General features: G+C 36.3%; 1 protein-coding gene across 2 annotated transcripts in view; it reads left to right on the forward strand.

Annotated features, from left to right (window-relative positions):
- LOC144978282 (uncharacterized) overlaps positions 1-9,604 on the forward strand; it is a 60,770-nt gene extending 51,166 nt beyond the window's left edge. For both annotated transcript variants that reach the window (XM_078924129.1, XM_078924128.1), the window contains exons 14-19: positions 8-127; positions 683-927; positions 2,678-2,834; positions 5,641-6,543; positions 7,590-7,910; positions 8,706-9,604. In XM_078924129.1, coding sequence (XP_078780255.1) covers positions 8-127; positions 683-927; positions 2,678-2,834; positions 5,641-6,543; positions 7,590-7,910; positions 8,706-8,872 — 1,913 coding nt within the window. In that variant the 3' untranslated portion in view covers positions 8,873-9,604. The remainder of the gene's footprint in view (positions 1-7; positions 128-682; positions 928-2,677; positions 2,835-5,640; positions 6,544-7,589; positions 7,911-8,705) is intronic.
- The last annotated feature ends 3,175 nt before the right edge of the window (positions 9,605-12,779 follow it).

Consider the following 12,779-nt stretch of genomic DNA (forward strand, 5'->3'; position numbering starts at 1 on the left):
CCTCCAGCTTCGTTTCATTTGATCCGCATGTTACTTGACGAGTATGTGTTATTGGCTGTGGAGTGCCAGCTACACCATGAGAAGGAACAGGATCTACAATCTCTTCTAGAGAAACACATGCAGCCAGGTTTGTAAAGTTAATTTCTAAATAGGTATGTTACGGCTGCGTAAATGTTTTACCATTATTATTATTATTATTATTATTATTATTATTATTATTATTATTATTATTATTATTATCATCATCATCATCATCGTTGCTTTTTGCCATAAATGATTACTAAACAAATGTTTTTCCTTCATTATTAGAATGTTAGAATAGTTTGTACAGTGAGATGATATGGTCATTGGCCTAAAATAAACTCTCGAACTTGAACTTAAACTTGAACCAATTGGCAGCGCTTTAGAATATATTCTCTCTAGCCCATTGGCATAGATGGTAGAGCATAGGGATCATCATCACATTATGGTCCCACAACTGTATCAGAGATATGTTATATATATATAATAATATATTCACTCACGTATTTTTTAACCGAAACAATCGTTTCCGTGTCCTCCATTTCATCAGTCAGCATTTACACACACACACACACACACACACACACACACATATATATATATATATATATATATATATATATATATATATATATATATACATTATTGTAAACATTCCCAGATGACCAAGGAGTAAAACCCAGCCTACAGCAGCCAGCGAGCACTTGCTTCGTGGCGACACCAGGACGGACTCCCACCAGCTCTGACGCTGACCTAAAACGTGAGGTTGCCTATGGGCACGACTCAAGTCTGCTGTGTCCATCTACAGTCTATGTCCAAGGCCATCAGCCTGGTCAAGCCGCTGCTGGACGAGACAACATGTTTGGATTGTCTCCTCATCTGTCTTCCTTGTCGACGATAACACAGGTGGGATTTCTGTCAATACGCTTCAACAGCCGTAACTTCACTTCCCTCGTAATGAGGCATGGTAACTTAGTAACTCGCTCTAAACTATCAAAACAGTGGCGGACGCCCTTATGAAATATTTCTCCGACGAGCATAAAAGCGTATCCAGAGGGAAAAAAAACCATTATAAATCTGATCATGTTTTGACTTTTACACATTCTGATTACAAGACATATGAAAAGTTCTAGCAAGCATGAAGAATAAAAAGTACCAATTTTCTTTGTTTAGGACCACGATGGCCGCCGTTGCTGGGCGACGTGACATCAGTCTATTGAGTCCAATTATTTATGTCCCTCTTTGTCTTGTCATGCTGTCCAGAGTGAGCAAATTGGGGTAGGGGGTAGGGGGGTTAATAATCTTGCCTAAGGGAGTAAAAAAATGCCTGAAGCGAGTCACATTGTACAGCTTTAAACACTCGGCCACTTCACCCCTTTTTATTGTACAGTTTTATCGGGAACAACCGATGATGAGTGTTAATAATATCTAAGTTATAATGATTGAAATAATTAAGCAGCTCCATCAATTATAAATTCGATTTATAACTTAATTTTGCGTAAGGTTTAAAAAGATGTAACGCCCGCTTGAAACAGTTGGGACATCTAATTATAAAAATAACTAATAGTATCAGAGTGTAAAGCATAACTAAGGGACACAATCGGTGATAAACACATTGCTCTTTTGAGCGAATGATTTATCCTACACAACGCTGTGTTGTACGGTTTTGGATAGATATACTGTGTAAAGAATAACTAAGGGACACATTCGGTGATAAACACTATGCTATTATGAGCGAGTGATTTATCCTACTTCACGCTGTGTTTTTTTGATTTTGTATAGATATACATTCAATAGAGAAGGAAGGTCGTGACGTACCCCTCTACAATTATTTCTGGTTCCAAAATCATTGAAAGTGTGTTTGTGACCAGCCCTTCGGAGGAGTAATGATGAATACGCTACATATTGAATCATAATGTGGCATGACTCTTCTAGTATAGCAGGATGTATATGCACAATATTAAGAGAACAAGACGTGAAACGATCATTTATTTAGACTAGAAAATACGATTTCACCATTCTGAAACCAGAAGATCAAGTACACAAAGTAGTGGTTATACACTTCCAATGAGACAAGAATCAGTTTTTCTTTTAAATTACATCCCTCTCCATGACTATTTTAGTAGCAGGGTGTATATGCATATTATTAGGATTACGATACGTGAAAGAGCGAGGATGTTTGATCTTTACTGACGACCAGTATTTATTTAGATTAGAAAATAAGATGCCATCAGCCTGAAAACAGATTATCAATTACACAAGGTAAGTATTCAGTCCCCCTGAAGAATGGTTTTACACGTCCAATGCGGTAGGAACCAGTTTTGTTCTTGTGCGGCTACGTGGTCTTGTGGTATGACACTCGCTTTAGGATGGGAAGATCTTGGGTTTGAGCCTCGCGCTTGGCGCATAGTTGAGTCCTTGGAAAAGGCTCTTTACTCACATTCTCTCACCGTACTCAGGTGTAAAACGAGTACCTCGCCGTAAACAGCGTTGTCTTTGTCCGAAAAATTGTAATATCGCCTAACATGTTAAATGTTGTTGGCCAGGGACCTCTTGTAAAGCGCTTTGTGTACATTTATTGGATATTGCGCTATATAAAGCTCAATTATTTTTTTTTTTGACATCACACTTTTTTCCCCGTATTCTTGAATTGCAGGCCATGGGAGGGAACCCAAACCCATCGATGCTGACTCCACCCATATCCCCCATCTTGCCCAACTTCACCAACCCACCACGGCCACCATCTTTCATCAACAAGGGATATCCACACACCACATCACATGGGCACAACGGCGGGTTTTTCTCTAACCAAGGTAAGATAAGATGGGTAGATTTTGTGTATAAGAATGCTTATCACTTAATACATCTCATATTAACAATTTTGTAATAGGGTTCAACAGTCGTGACGTCACTTCCCTCTTAATGACACACAGTAACTTAGTAGCTGGTTCTAAACTATCGGAACAATGGTGGATGTCTTTTGAAATACTTCTCCGATGAGCATAAAAGTGTATCAAGAGGAGAAAAACATTACAAATATGATCATATTTGACTTTTATACATTCTGATCACATGACATGTGAAAAAGTTCAAGCCAGCATGGATAATAAAATGTACAGATTTTCTTTGTTTAGAACCAAACTGCTCGGACATGACATCAGTCTATTGAATCCTATTAGTACCATGCCCGTTGCCACACATTTATCACGTGATCAGATGAATAGGACATAGAGGACCATCTTGTAACATGCTCCAACGTGAAAAAAGCGCCAGATTATCACTAATGTGTCGATATTTTAAATGTTCCGGTATTTTACTTTTTTTTTTACTTTGTTTGGATTTTTATTTATTTATTTATTTATTTATTTATTTATTTATTTATTTATTATGGCATAAGACACAAATGATTCGTTCATATCCAAATTCGTTATTAGATTGGTATATAACTCTCTCCTCACTGACTCTTTTCAGGATTATTCCAGAAATGCAAAATTTACCAAACACAATTTTTTTTAACCATTCAATTGAAAAGCAATGAATACATACTATGCATAATTTACACAGTTTGAGGAGATAAATGCGGCTATGTAATCTATGACAGTCGCTTTCGGATCGGAAAGTCCTCGACTCGAGCCTCGCTCGGCCCATAGTTGAGTCCTTGGAAAAGACTCTTTTTTCACATTCTTTCTCCGTACTCAGGTGTTAAAGGAGTACCTGGCCGTTAACAGCGTTGTCTCTGCCGGACAAATTGTAATATTACCTAAAAGGCGTCATGTCTCGTTCTATATGTTACGTGTTGCTGTTGGTCATGGGGCCTTTGTAAAGCACTTTGAGCACGTTTAGTAGATATTGCGCTATATAAAAAAGTTTTGTTGTTTTTTTTTTGTGATTAAAAAAAATTATATGCAGGAAAACAAGATTTATAAAAAACAGCATTAAGTTCTTATATCTATAACAAAGATGTTTCCTTCAATTTTTATGTTGTTGAAAACAAATCTGAATAACAAAAATGTTCATTGTAACGTAACGAATGTGACGATTTTCCTGTAATTGGTACAGAGAGAGTAAAGAAGATACGACCTGACTACAGATGGATGTATCCATTATTATATTGTCTATCGAACACTATATTGTAGTGGCTGGTATGTGACCTTTCGTCTCGAAACGATGTTATGTCTGCTTGATTCCGAAATGTGATTTTGAATTTATCTTGGAATAAAATATGAGCTTTAAGGGAAGATTTGTTGTCATTTTAAGATTAATATTTATTGAGTCTTCTATAAAACGAAATAACTTTAACCGACGTGTACATATATGCAGGTCTGACATCCGAACCCACTTATGGGCCTAGTTTGACATTGTTGTAATGGACAATATTTTGCGTCATTTTTTGGAGATTTCCATTACAACAATAAGGAATTGGGTTATCAGACCCGCAAATAAGTGCACGCCGAACCAAATCCAACTTTCATATTTTGTATAATTATTTAGCTTTTCAGCTGCTCGATCACACGGATATATTCCTAGTACCGTACGTAGATAGCATATTATGCAAACTAATAAACAATGTGGCCTATTGCATTATCACATAACTTTTGCCACAGCCCTTAGAAATCTTTGAAAAAGTAAGATTAATGGTTTCCATTAGTGTATACAGATGAAAAATGATGACAAGGTCTCGTCTTCATTCAGCCTATGGTAAGACATAGTTACTGAAAACGGTATACCTAATACATAAGAACGGCTACTCCTGTTTTTATTCCGTTGGTAAAGTTAATGGTAAAATTACCTCCCCTCGTTTTAAAAGGGGCTTTAATGAGATTTTATACTCACAATAAAAAATAAAATGGGGGCTTCAAATAATTCAACAAAGACAGATAAGGTGGACGTTTCGGGTTACCGCTTTATCAGCAAAACACGATGGACGAAACACTAAATACAAATTAATGAGAGATGTGAGAATGGCGTTATTAAGGTGAAATAAGGAAAATACGAATAACTTTTTCGCCGTTATCAATCACTATGCTGAGTCTGACTGGCGTCCGACACAAAACGTTTGTTTTTGTTGCCTTTAATGAGATATTGTTTAATGTATCAATATACTGATGAGTTTCAACTGGTTCATCTATTTCCCCCGTCACAGATTCAAGCTTTAAGTCTAAAATGTAAATTTTACAAAAAATTATACAAATGGTATCTTTCATCTCGTTCGTTCAGCGTTTATCATATTTATAAAAATATATTTTGTATAACCTGAAGAGTAAATAAATTTGCCTCTAAGTTGATACTTTGCCATGATTTTTTCCAGTCCTTTGAGAAGGGAATTCTGCACTTGTTTTAGGAGAAGAGTATAAAAATGTTAATCTCCTGCTTTGTATATCTTGAACAAGTTCTTAATACAAAATCATTACATAGATTTTCCAATGGTGTTTAATGTCTACAAATCAAAACAATATTTCATTTGTCACAGCCATATAATTTATATATATATATATATATATATATATTTTATATATATATATATATATATATATATATATATATATAATAAATATTATATAGATATTATTTGTATAACATTTACTACTTTGGTTAGCTTTCCTAATTTTGACCAAACAGTTATCACTTCACATTCAAACCCAACGGATGGAATGATGAATCATGCCTTTCCCAATGACAACGTCATCAACCAAAACATCATCAACGGAAACAGCAACAGCAGCAATGCTCACAATATGCTTCAAACCAGCAATTCCTTCACCCACCCCATCAACATCTCTAACAATGTTGAAAATGATTCCAGTCACAGCAACAACTACGGCCACCGTCCCTCGGCTTCTAAAATTCCAAACACAGAAACCGCAATTGTCAGCAATTCTGGGAGTAATGGTAACTGTACGTCAAATATTTCAGACTCTACCAGCAGCAATATCACGTCCACACAACAGCAATATTCTCTGTCACCGCCCCAGACCCAAAATCATCAAGCAGCCAACAAAAACAGCAGCAATTGTAGTATTTCATGTTACAATAATAAATCCGTCTATCCCCATCATCCACATCATCACCACCCATATCAATCCCCAAATTTATTTCCCCACCCTCATCATCATCCTGCACCTCATCACCCTCATTCCTCATTCCCCAACAACCTGTATCACCACCACCACCATCATCACCATCACCATCACCTTCCCCACCACCAAACACATTACTACCCTAAAGGAGACCTAGAACCCAGCATCTTGTCCAAACCTTACGTTGATACACCAGCCACTGCCCTTCCACCGGCTCCCGATCCAGCCCATTATTTCCCATCGTTCGGACACTCGTCAACTCTCGGCACTGGGTATCCACTGAGTAACATTTCAGCACCACCTCTTGGCAATAATTCATCAGCATCGACTTCGTCAATGGGTCTCCATAATCCAGGAACCGGAAGTGCCTTCAACGTAGTCCACAGCCACACGTCCATTGCAAGTGGATCATTCGCACATTCCAACAGTCTATACCAAGCATCGGGTAAGAAAGTTTTGGAAATCAATTCGAATGTGTCCTATCTTCTCAAAATATTATGATGCCATGGTCGATCCGCATTATTAATATTATATTTCTAAGCAACAATCAAAAGGTTTAAGTTATAACAAATAGCTTTATTAAGAAGAACTGAAAAAGTGTGTATCGAATAGGACCAGACAACATCGATAGTAAATACAAGGAAAAAAATCACCAAAAATGAGCTGTCTCAACTGAAGATCGAACCTCAGACCTCCTGACCACAGTGCTACCATTCCACTACAAAGATTACACGATTATATTTTCCCCTCTGCTTTGACACTGTTTCATGCACACTTTATCAGATCTAAATTATGCTACATTAGTGGCTGCTCGCTAATTTATTTCATTGAAAAGAGTAGGTTTTGTTTTCGGAAATTTCAAAAGTTAGATTTTTCCACTTTCATTATTTTTACTATAAACTCAATTTTCTTCTTCAAGTTAGTTAATGCTGAAATGATATAAGATTGACGCAATGGGTTACAACACCATTTAAATGTAGACAAAATAAGTTTTCTTTGTTTTGAAGGACCCCGATTACCTCTTGTGAGCAGAGGTGGCCACCTCTAGTTGTCTCTTTCATTTGTCTTTTTATTTTGATTCCTTTCGCATTTTTCTGTTAATGTCTTCTTCTTCTTCTTCTTCTTCTTCTTCTTCTTCTTCTTCTTCTTCTTCTTCTTCTTCTTCTTCTTCTTCTTCTTCTTCTTCTACTTCTTCTTCTTCTTCTTCCTCCTCCTCCTCCTCCTCCTCCTCCTCCTCCTCCTCCTCCTCCTCCTCCTCCTCCTCCTCTCCATCTTTTTCAAAATATTCAAATACACTGTCTCAGTCAGACTGGCCATTACTGATATGGATAATATATTATATCTCTCTCTTTTACAAAGCTACTCATATTTGAAGATATGAGAGTGGTGCAAGATGGAAATCTAAAATGTGATGTAGGGTTATGACCAATTCTGTTAGATAAATCTTACTAGATTGCTAATATTCATAACTACTGTAAATATTTCCCGCAGATTATTTTTCAAGTACCGCATTCTCCAATACAAGCAAACCTCTTGTTGAGCACGTCCCCGTGATTCAGCAACGGCTTCCGACGTCTTTGTCAACATTCCAGAACGAAATTAACGACCCCCTCAACCTGTTAGACAAGCCTTACCATAGCCGGACAAAGGAACCCATAGGGATGTACGGGAATGGAATCAAAGAGTCTTTTGGTGTGTACGGAGCTGTTGCTAAGGACGCTTTTGGTGTTTTGGGGTCCGTCCAAAATCATGGTTGCTCGGTTTCTGGTCAAGATTCAAGGCCAATTGGTCATCACGGAATAATGCATCATGGTAAGTGGTATCAGAACCTTATTTATTGTATCAAAATATTGATTCAAAAGGATGAATTTATCGTTAACGAATGATGAAAACATACATAAATACCGAGGAGGGCTAGCAGAAAAATATTTTTGATGTTTGTCTTAGAGAATCATTTCCAAACTGTTAAATCTCCCGAACCATACTTTGATTGAGAAGAAATATTATTTGTTGTGAAACTCGCCCTTTTTGCAAAAAATAATATATCAAAAAATCACAGTGCTTAATTAGCTAGGAAGATTTCTGTTTTGTAGGTAAAGACCATACCCAATGAGTCACGCTGCTCCTCCAATGACTCAGATATGATAATATTTTATGACCTAGCGCATCTAACTGGCGTTGTGTAGGAGTGACCTAGTTGCTGACAGTTTTGATATCATATCTAATTTTTGGCATCCTGAAACCCACTCAAAAAGTGTTAATAATGAATTCAGTTTTATATAACGTTCAAATAGAATATTTAACGAAATGATGAAAATGGATTGACTTCGGATGGGAACAGTACTGATCCCATCTGAAGCCTTTCCATTTTTACCTTTTTGTTAGTATTTTTACGATCCCAGACTCCAGGCAGCCCCCAACGCTCTGTAATCAAATATTTTGTAATTCTGATTTGTTTATTATGTCCCTATGCCGACATACTTGGAACATAATTTAAAAACATTACAATGAAATGAGGTGCATTAAACTGAATTGTTTAATCTCCTAGAAAAACCAAATTGAACGTTTGAGCAAATTAACAGTTGCCTTTTATTTCTTAATTTCCAGGTCACCATGCGCCTCCTGGCGTACCCCATCCTTTGAATGGAGAGGAGTACCTAACACCAATGGGTCTCGGCATGTCCTCCATGCTCACCGCGGATCCTGATATGATGCAGACTTTTACAGACCCACCTGGACCATTGCCTTCTATCAACTCATTGTTTTTGTCCTAACCCAAAATTTATTGGAAAAAAATCGAGATGCCAAAAGTAAAATGTGTTTAATGTCGGGATAAAGATTTGAACAAGTGTCTTTGAAAGGTGCCAGATAAAGGAAGAAAGAAAAATATAAGAAAAAAATACATCCCGAAAAATCAGTCTACCTCGACTGGGGATCGAACCTCAGACATTCTGATTATTAATGTCGGGGTGTCCAACAATAAAATAAAGGCTAATCATGACAAAAACATGCCATTGTACATGTTTTTAATTATGTCTCTTACAATAGGGAACAAAAATGTGATGTCAATAAACAAGTTCCAATCTCATTGGAAGTGTACACCTACTTTTCCGGAGGACTGGATACACACCTTGTGTAATTTTTTTTTTCTTGTTTTCAGAGCAGTTATGGCATCTTATTTTCTAGTCTAAATATATGCTGGTCGTCAAAAAATATCATCCATCCTCACTCTTTTACGTCACGTAATCCTAAGAATCTGCACTTAAATCCAGCTACTAAAACGGTTTAGCAACCTTATGATTCAATATATTATAACCAATATCAGTCCTCCGAAAGATTTGTTACATATACACTTCCATGGAGTTTGGAACCGGAAGAATAGAAGGTATGACGTTACGACTTATCTGCCCTATTGATAATGCAATAATTCACACCTTTGTCAATAGAGATAGATTCGAGGTCTGTTAAATAGATAAACATTCTTTTTTTTCTATAAAACCTACAAAGATAAACTCATATGTTCACATATTATAAAGAAAAAAACAGTATATTAGACAATTCAAGTAAATTTTATAAGACACCATTTATTATATTTAAAAGAGTAACGTTTGAGAGCATCATTTCCCATATCTTCAGATGTGGGTATAAGGTGGTGTCGTGGTATGACACTCGCCTTCGAGTCCCGCTCTGAGTAGTGCATAGTTAAGCCCTTGGATTGGACTCTTTACTCACATTTTCTCACCGTATCCAGGTGTAAAATGAGTATTTGGCCATCAACAGCGGTTTGTTTCTCTGTCGAATTAAAAAAAAAATGAAAACGCCTCATAGGTGTCATGTCTCGTCCTACATGTTGTTGCTGTTGACTGACGATCCATTGTAAAGCCATTTCAGCACATAATTTAGTGGATATTGAGTAATACGAATGCTCACGTTTATTCTGTCTGAGAGGCACTTTGAATCCATCAATATTGATAAGAAGCTTGTTTCTTAACCGAATACATCTGCTAAAGAAAAATCAAAGAGTGAAAATGTCTGTCAAAATTACATGGAGGAATATCAAACATTTGAAATCAAGATGCTTAGTTAGTTACATTATATTTTGCTTCTTTTGGCATTGATCTATTGGTGTACAGTGGAATTCACATAAAGTCACCACTCTTGAACACAACATCTGCTTAACTCACTCAATCCTAGAGATTTTTTCTACTTTTCAAAATTGGAAAAATGTATTAAAAATGAGCATGTAGATAGCTTTATTCAACTACTTTATTCAACATCTTAACATGCAAAAACTAAAAAAAAATATTTAGCTTATATAACGCCAATAATTTGTCTCAGGAAAAATGTAATGAATAGGAATGGGGTAAAAGTAACATGGTATAACTACTGATTTAGCCGGTGTTAGGGTTGAGTGAGTTAAAGTCAACACCTCTTGTTGGTCCCAAATGTTCTATTCTTTGAAGGTTCCATTGATAAGGGGTAAAGTCAACCTTACTTAAAGTCACCCAATCTTTCTGGTCCGGCAGTGTTGGCGTTATCATGATTCTACTGTATCGTTTAAGCCTTTTAAGACTTATTTTGTCAATGACAGTTTACTGGTGGTTTTCATTTTGAGAAATTCTTTTCTATAGGGAATGAGATTAGCGGAAGAGTAGCATCCCTTGATTGGACGTCACCTTACAGAGAGAACGTCAAAATGGTTTTGCGCATGCGTTTCTCTCGTCCTCGCTTTCGGTGAAGTGTCTCATGCCGCTTTCATCGGAAGCGAGGACGAGAGACGCATGCGCACAACCAACATGACGTTCTCTCTCTAATAACTTTTTCGCCGGTGACGTCCAATCAAGGGACGCTACTCTTCCGCTAATCTCATTCCCTATCAACACATCTGATATCAGTAAATTTGTGTTCATTATATATATATATATATATATATATATATATATATATATATATATATATATATATATATTATATATATATATATATATATATATATATATATATATATATATATCGTTGATTATTGTTAGAAATTGCATAAGTCAGTAATATTGATTAAAGCATGTGTATTTCAAAAGCCTTCTTAGAGATTTGATTTTTACTAACTGTTCTTTGGTGCCATATTCCTAAATATATTCAATATACAAGGGTATACTGAAAAGCTTGACTCGGCTCTTGTATTTTCTAAACTATAAAAGTTACGAAGTTGACAAATGTATCAAAACAAAACTCAGTTTATCATTTTAAATTTCAGCTTTATCACCGTTCCGATCCAGAGCGATATCCACTAAACGTGCTCAAAGCGCTTTAAATGGGGTCCCTGGCCAACAGCAACACTTAAAATGTAGGACGGGACATGCCACCTGTTAGGCGATATTACATTTTTTTCGGACAGAGACAACGCTGTTAACGGTCAGGTACTCAGTTTACACCTGAGTAAGGTGAGAGAATATGTGTAAAGAGCAATTTCCAAGGACTCAACTATGCGCCGAGCGGGACTCGAACCCAGGACCTTCCGATCGGAAAGCGAGTGTCATACCAAAAGACCACATAGCCGAATTAACGTGGTAAACTATCGACACTATTGAGTCACCCCCGCCAGCACCTCGCCATCACTGCCTAAATTTGCCCCCTTGAGGTGTCTCTGAAAAGTCACTTGGAGCTGAAGCAAAACGGAAAAAAAAAAATAGAGGAAAAAAAAAGGGGGGGGGGGGGGGTGTTCAACAACTTCAAAATAACTTCCTCTTTCAATGTGACCATGCGTTTAATGTGAGCATTCTCGATATCAAACGGCACATACCTTTCTTTAACCAAGGGTTTCTCGAGCCGTATATCCATCTCTTTCCTATAAAATTCCAAGCCTCTGTGAAATGTCCGATTGTTTTATCCAATGATTAGCTCGATTAAGTTCGTCAATTTCCTCGTCTGGATTGTTGCATTGATGCACTTTGTGGTCGACCACTGCGAGCCTGCTCATTAATGTTGTTGGAGACAGCATTAGTTCCCGAAAAACATATAACCCACCTTTGAACTGTTCGAATTCCCACAAGTCATCATAAACACACTTCCGCCGTTTATGAATGTTTACAGTTGCACATCTTTCTGCAGTAAAGAACTCAGTAACAGCATGCTGTATATTGCATATATTTTGTGTGTGATTTCTTCGGCCGACATGATGGAACAAGGGTTCTATCAAATAAGATAATTGAAATCAAGAAATAGCAACTAAAATGCTGTGACCCGATAGAAGAATAAATTATTACGCACAATTTGATGTCTAGATTATACTTTTGAGTTAATACAATCGGAGATATTCAAAAGCCGTCAAAACTTTACAGAGGGGCCCAGTAACTCTAATATTATAAATAATCATTTCAACAACAATAGTATTAGTAATGAAGACAATAAGATAACTGCTATTCCTACGACTACTACTACTACAGTTAATAATAATAGTAATAATAATAATAATAATAATAATAATAATAATAATAATAATAATAATAATAATAATAATAATAATAATAATAATAATAATAATAATAAATAATAATAATAATAATAATAATAATAATAATAATAATAATAATAATAATAATAATAACAGCACACACACACACACACACACACACACACACGCACACACACATACAAAAAAAAAAACACCTTTCAAATTTTATC

Source organism: Berghia stephanieae, chromosome 8 (genome assembly GCF_034508935.2).
Source record: "Berghia stephanieae isolate SIO BIC M18660-M18661 chromosome 8, UCSD_Bste_1.3, whole genome shotgun sequence".
Classification (NCBI taxonomy): Eukaryota; Metazoa; Mollusca; class Gastropoda; order Nudibranchia; family Aeolidiidae; genus Berghia; species Berghia stephanieae.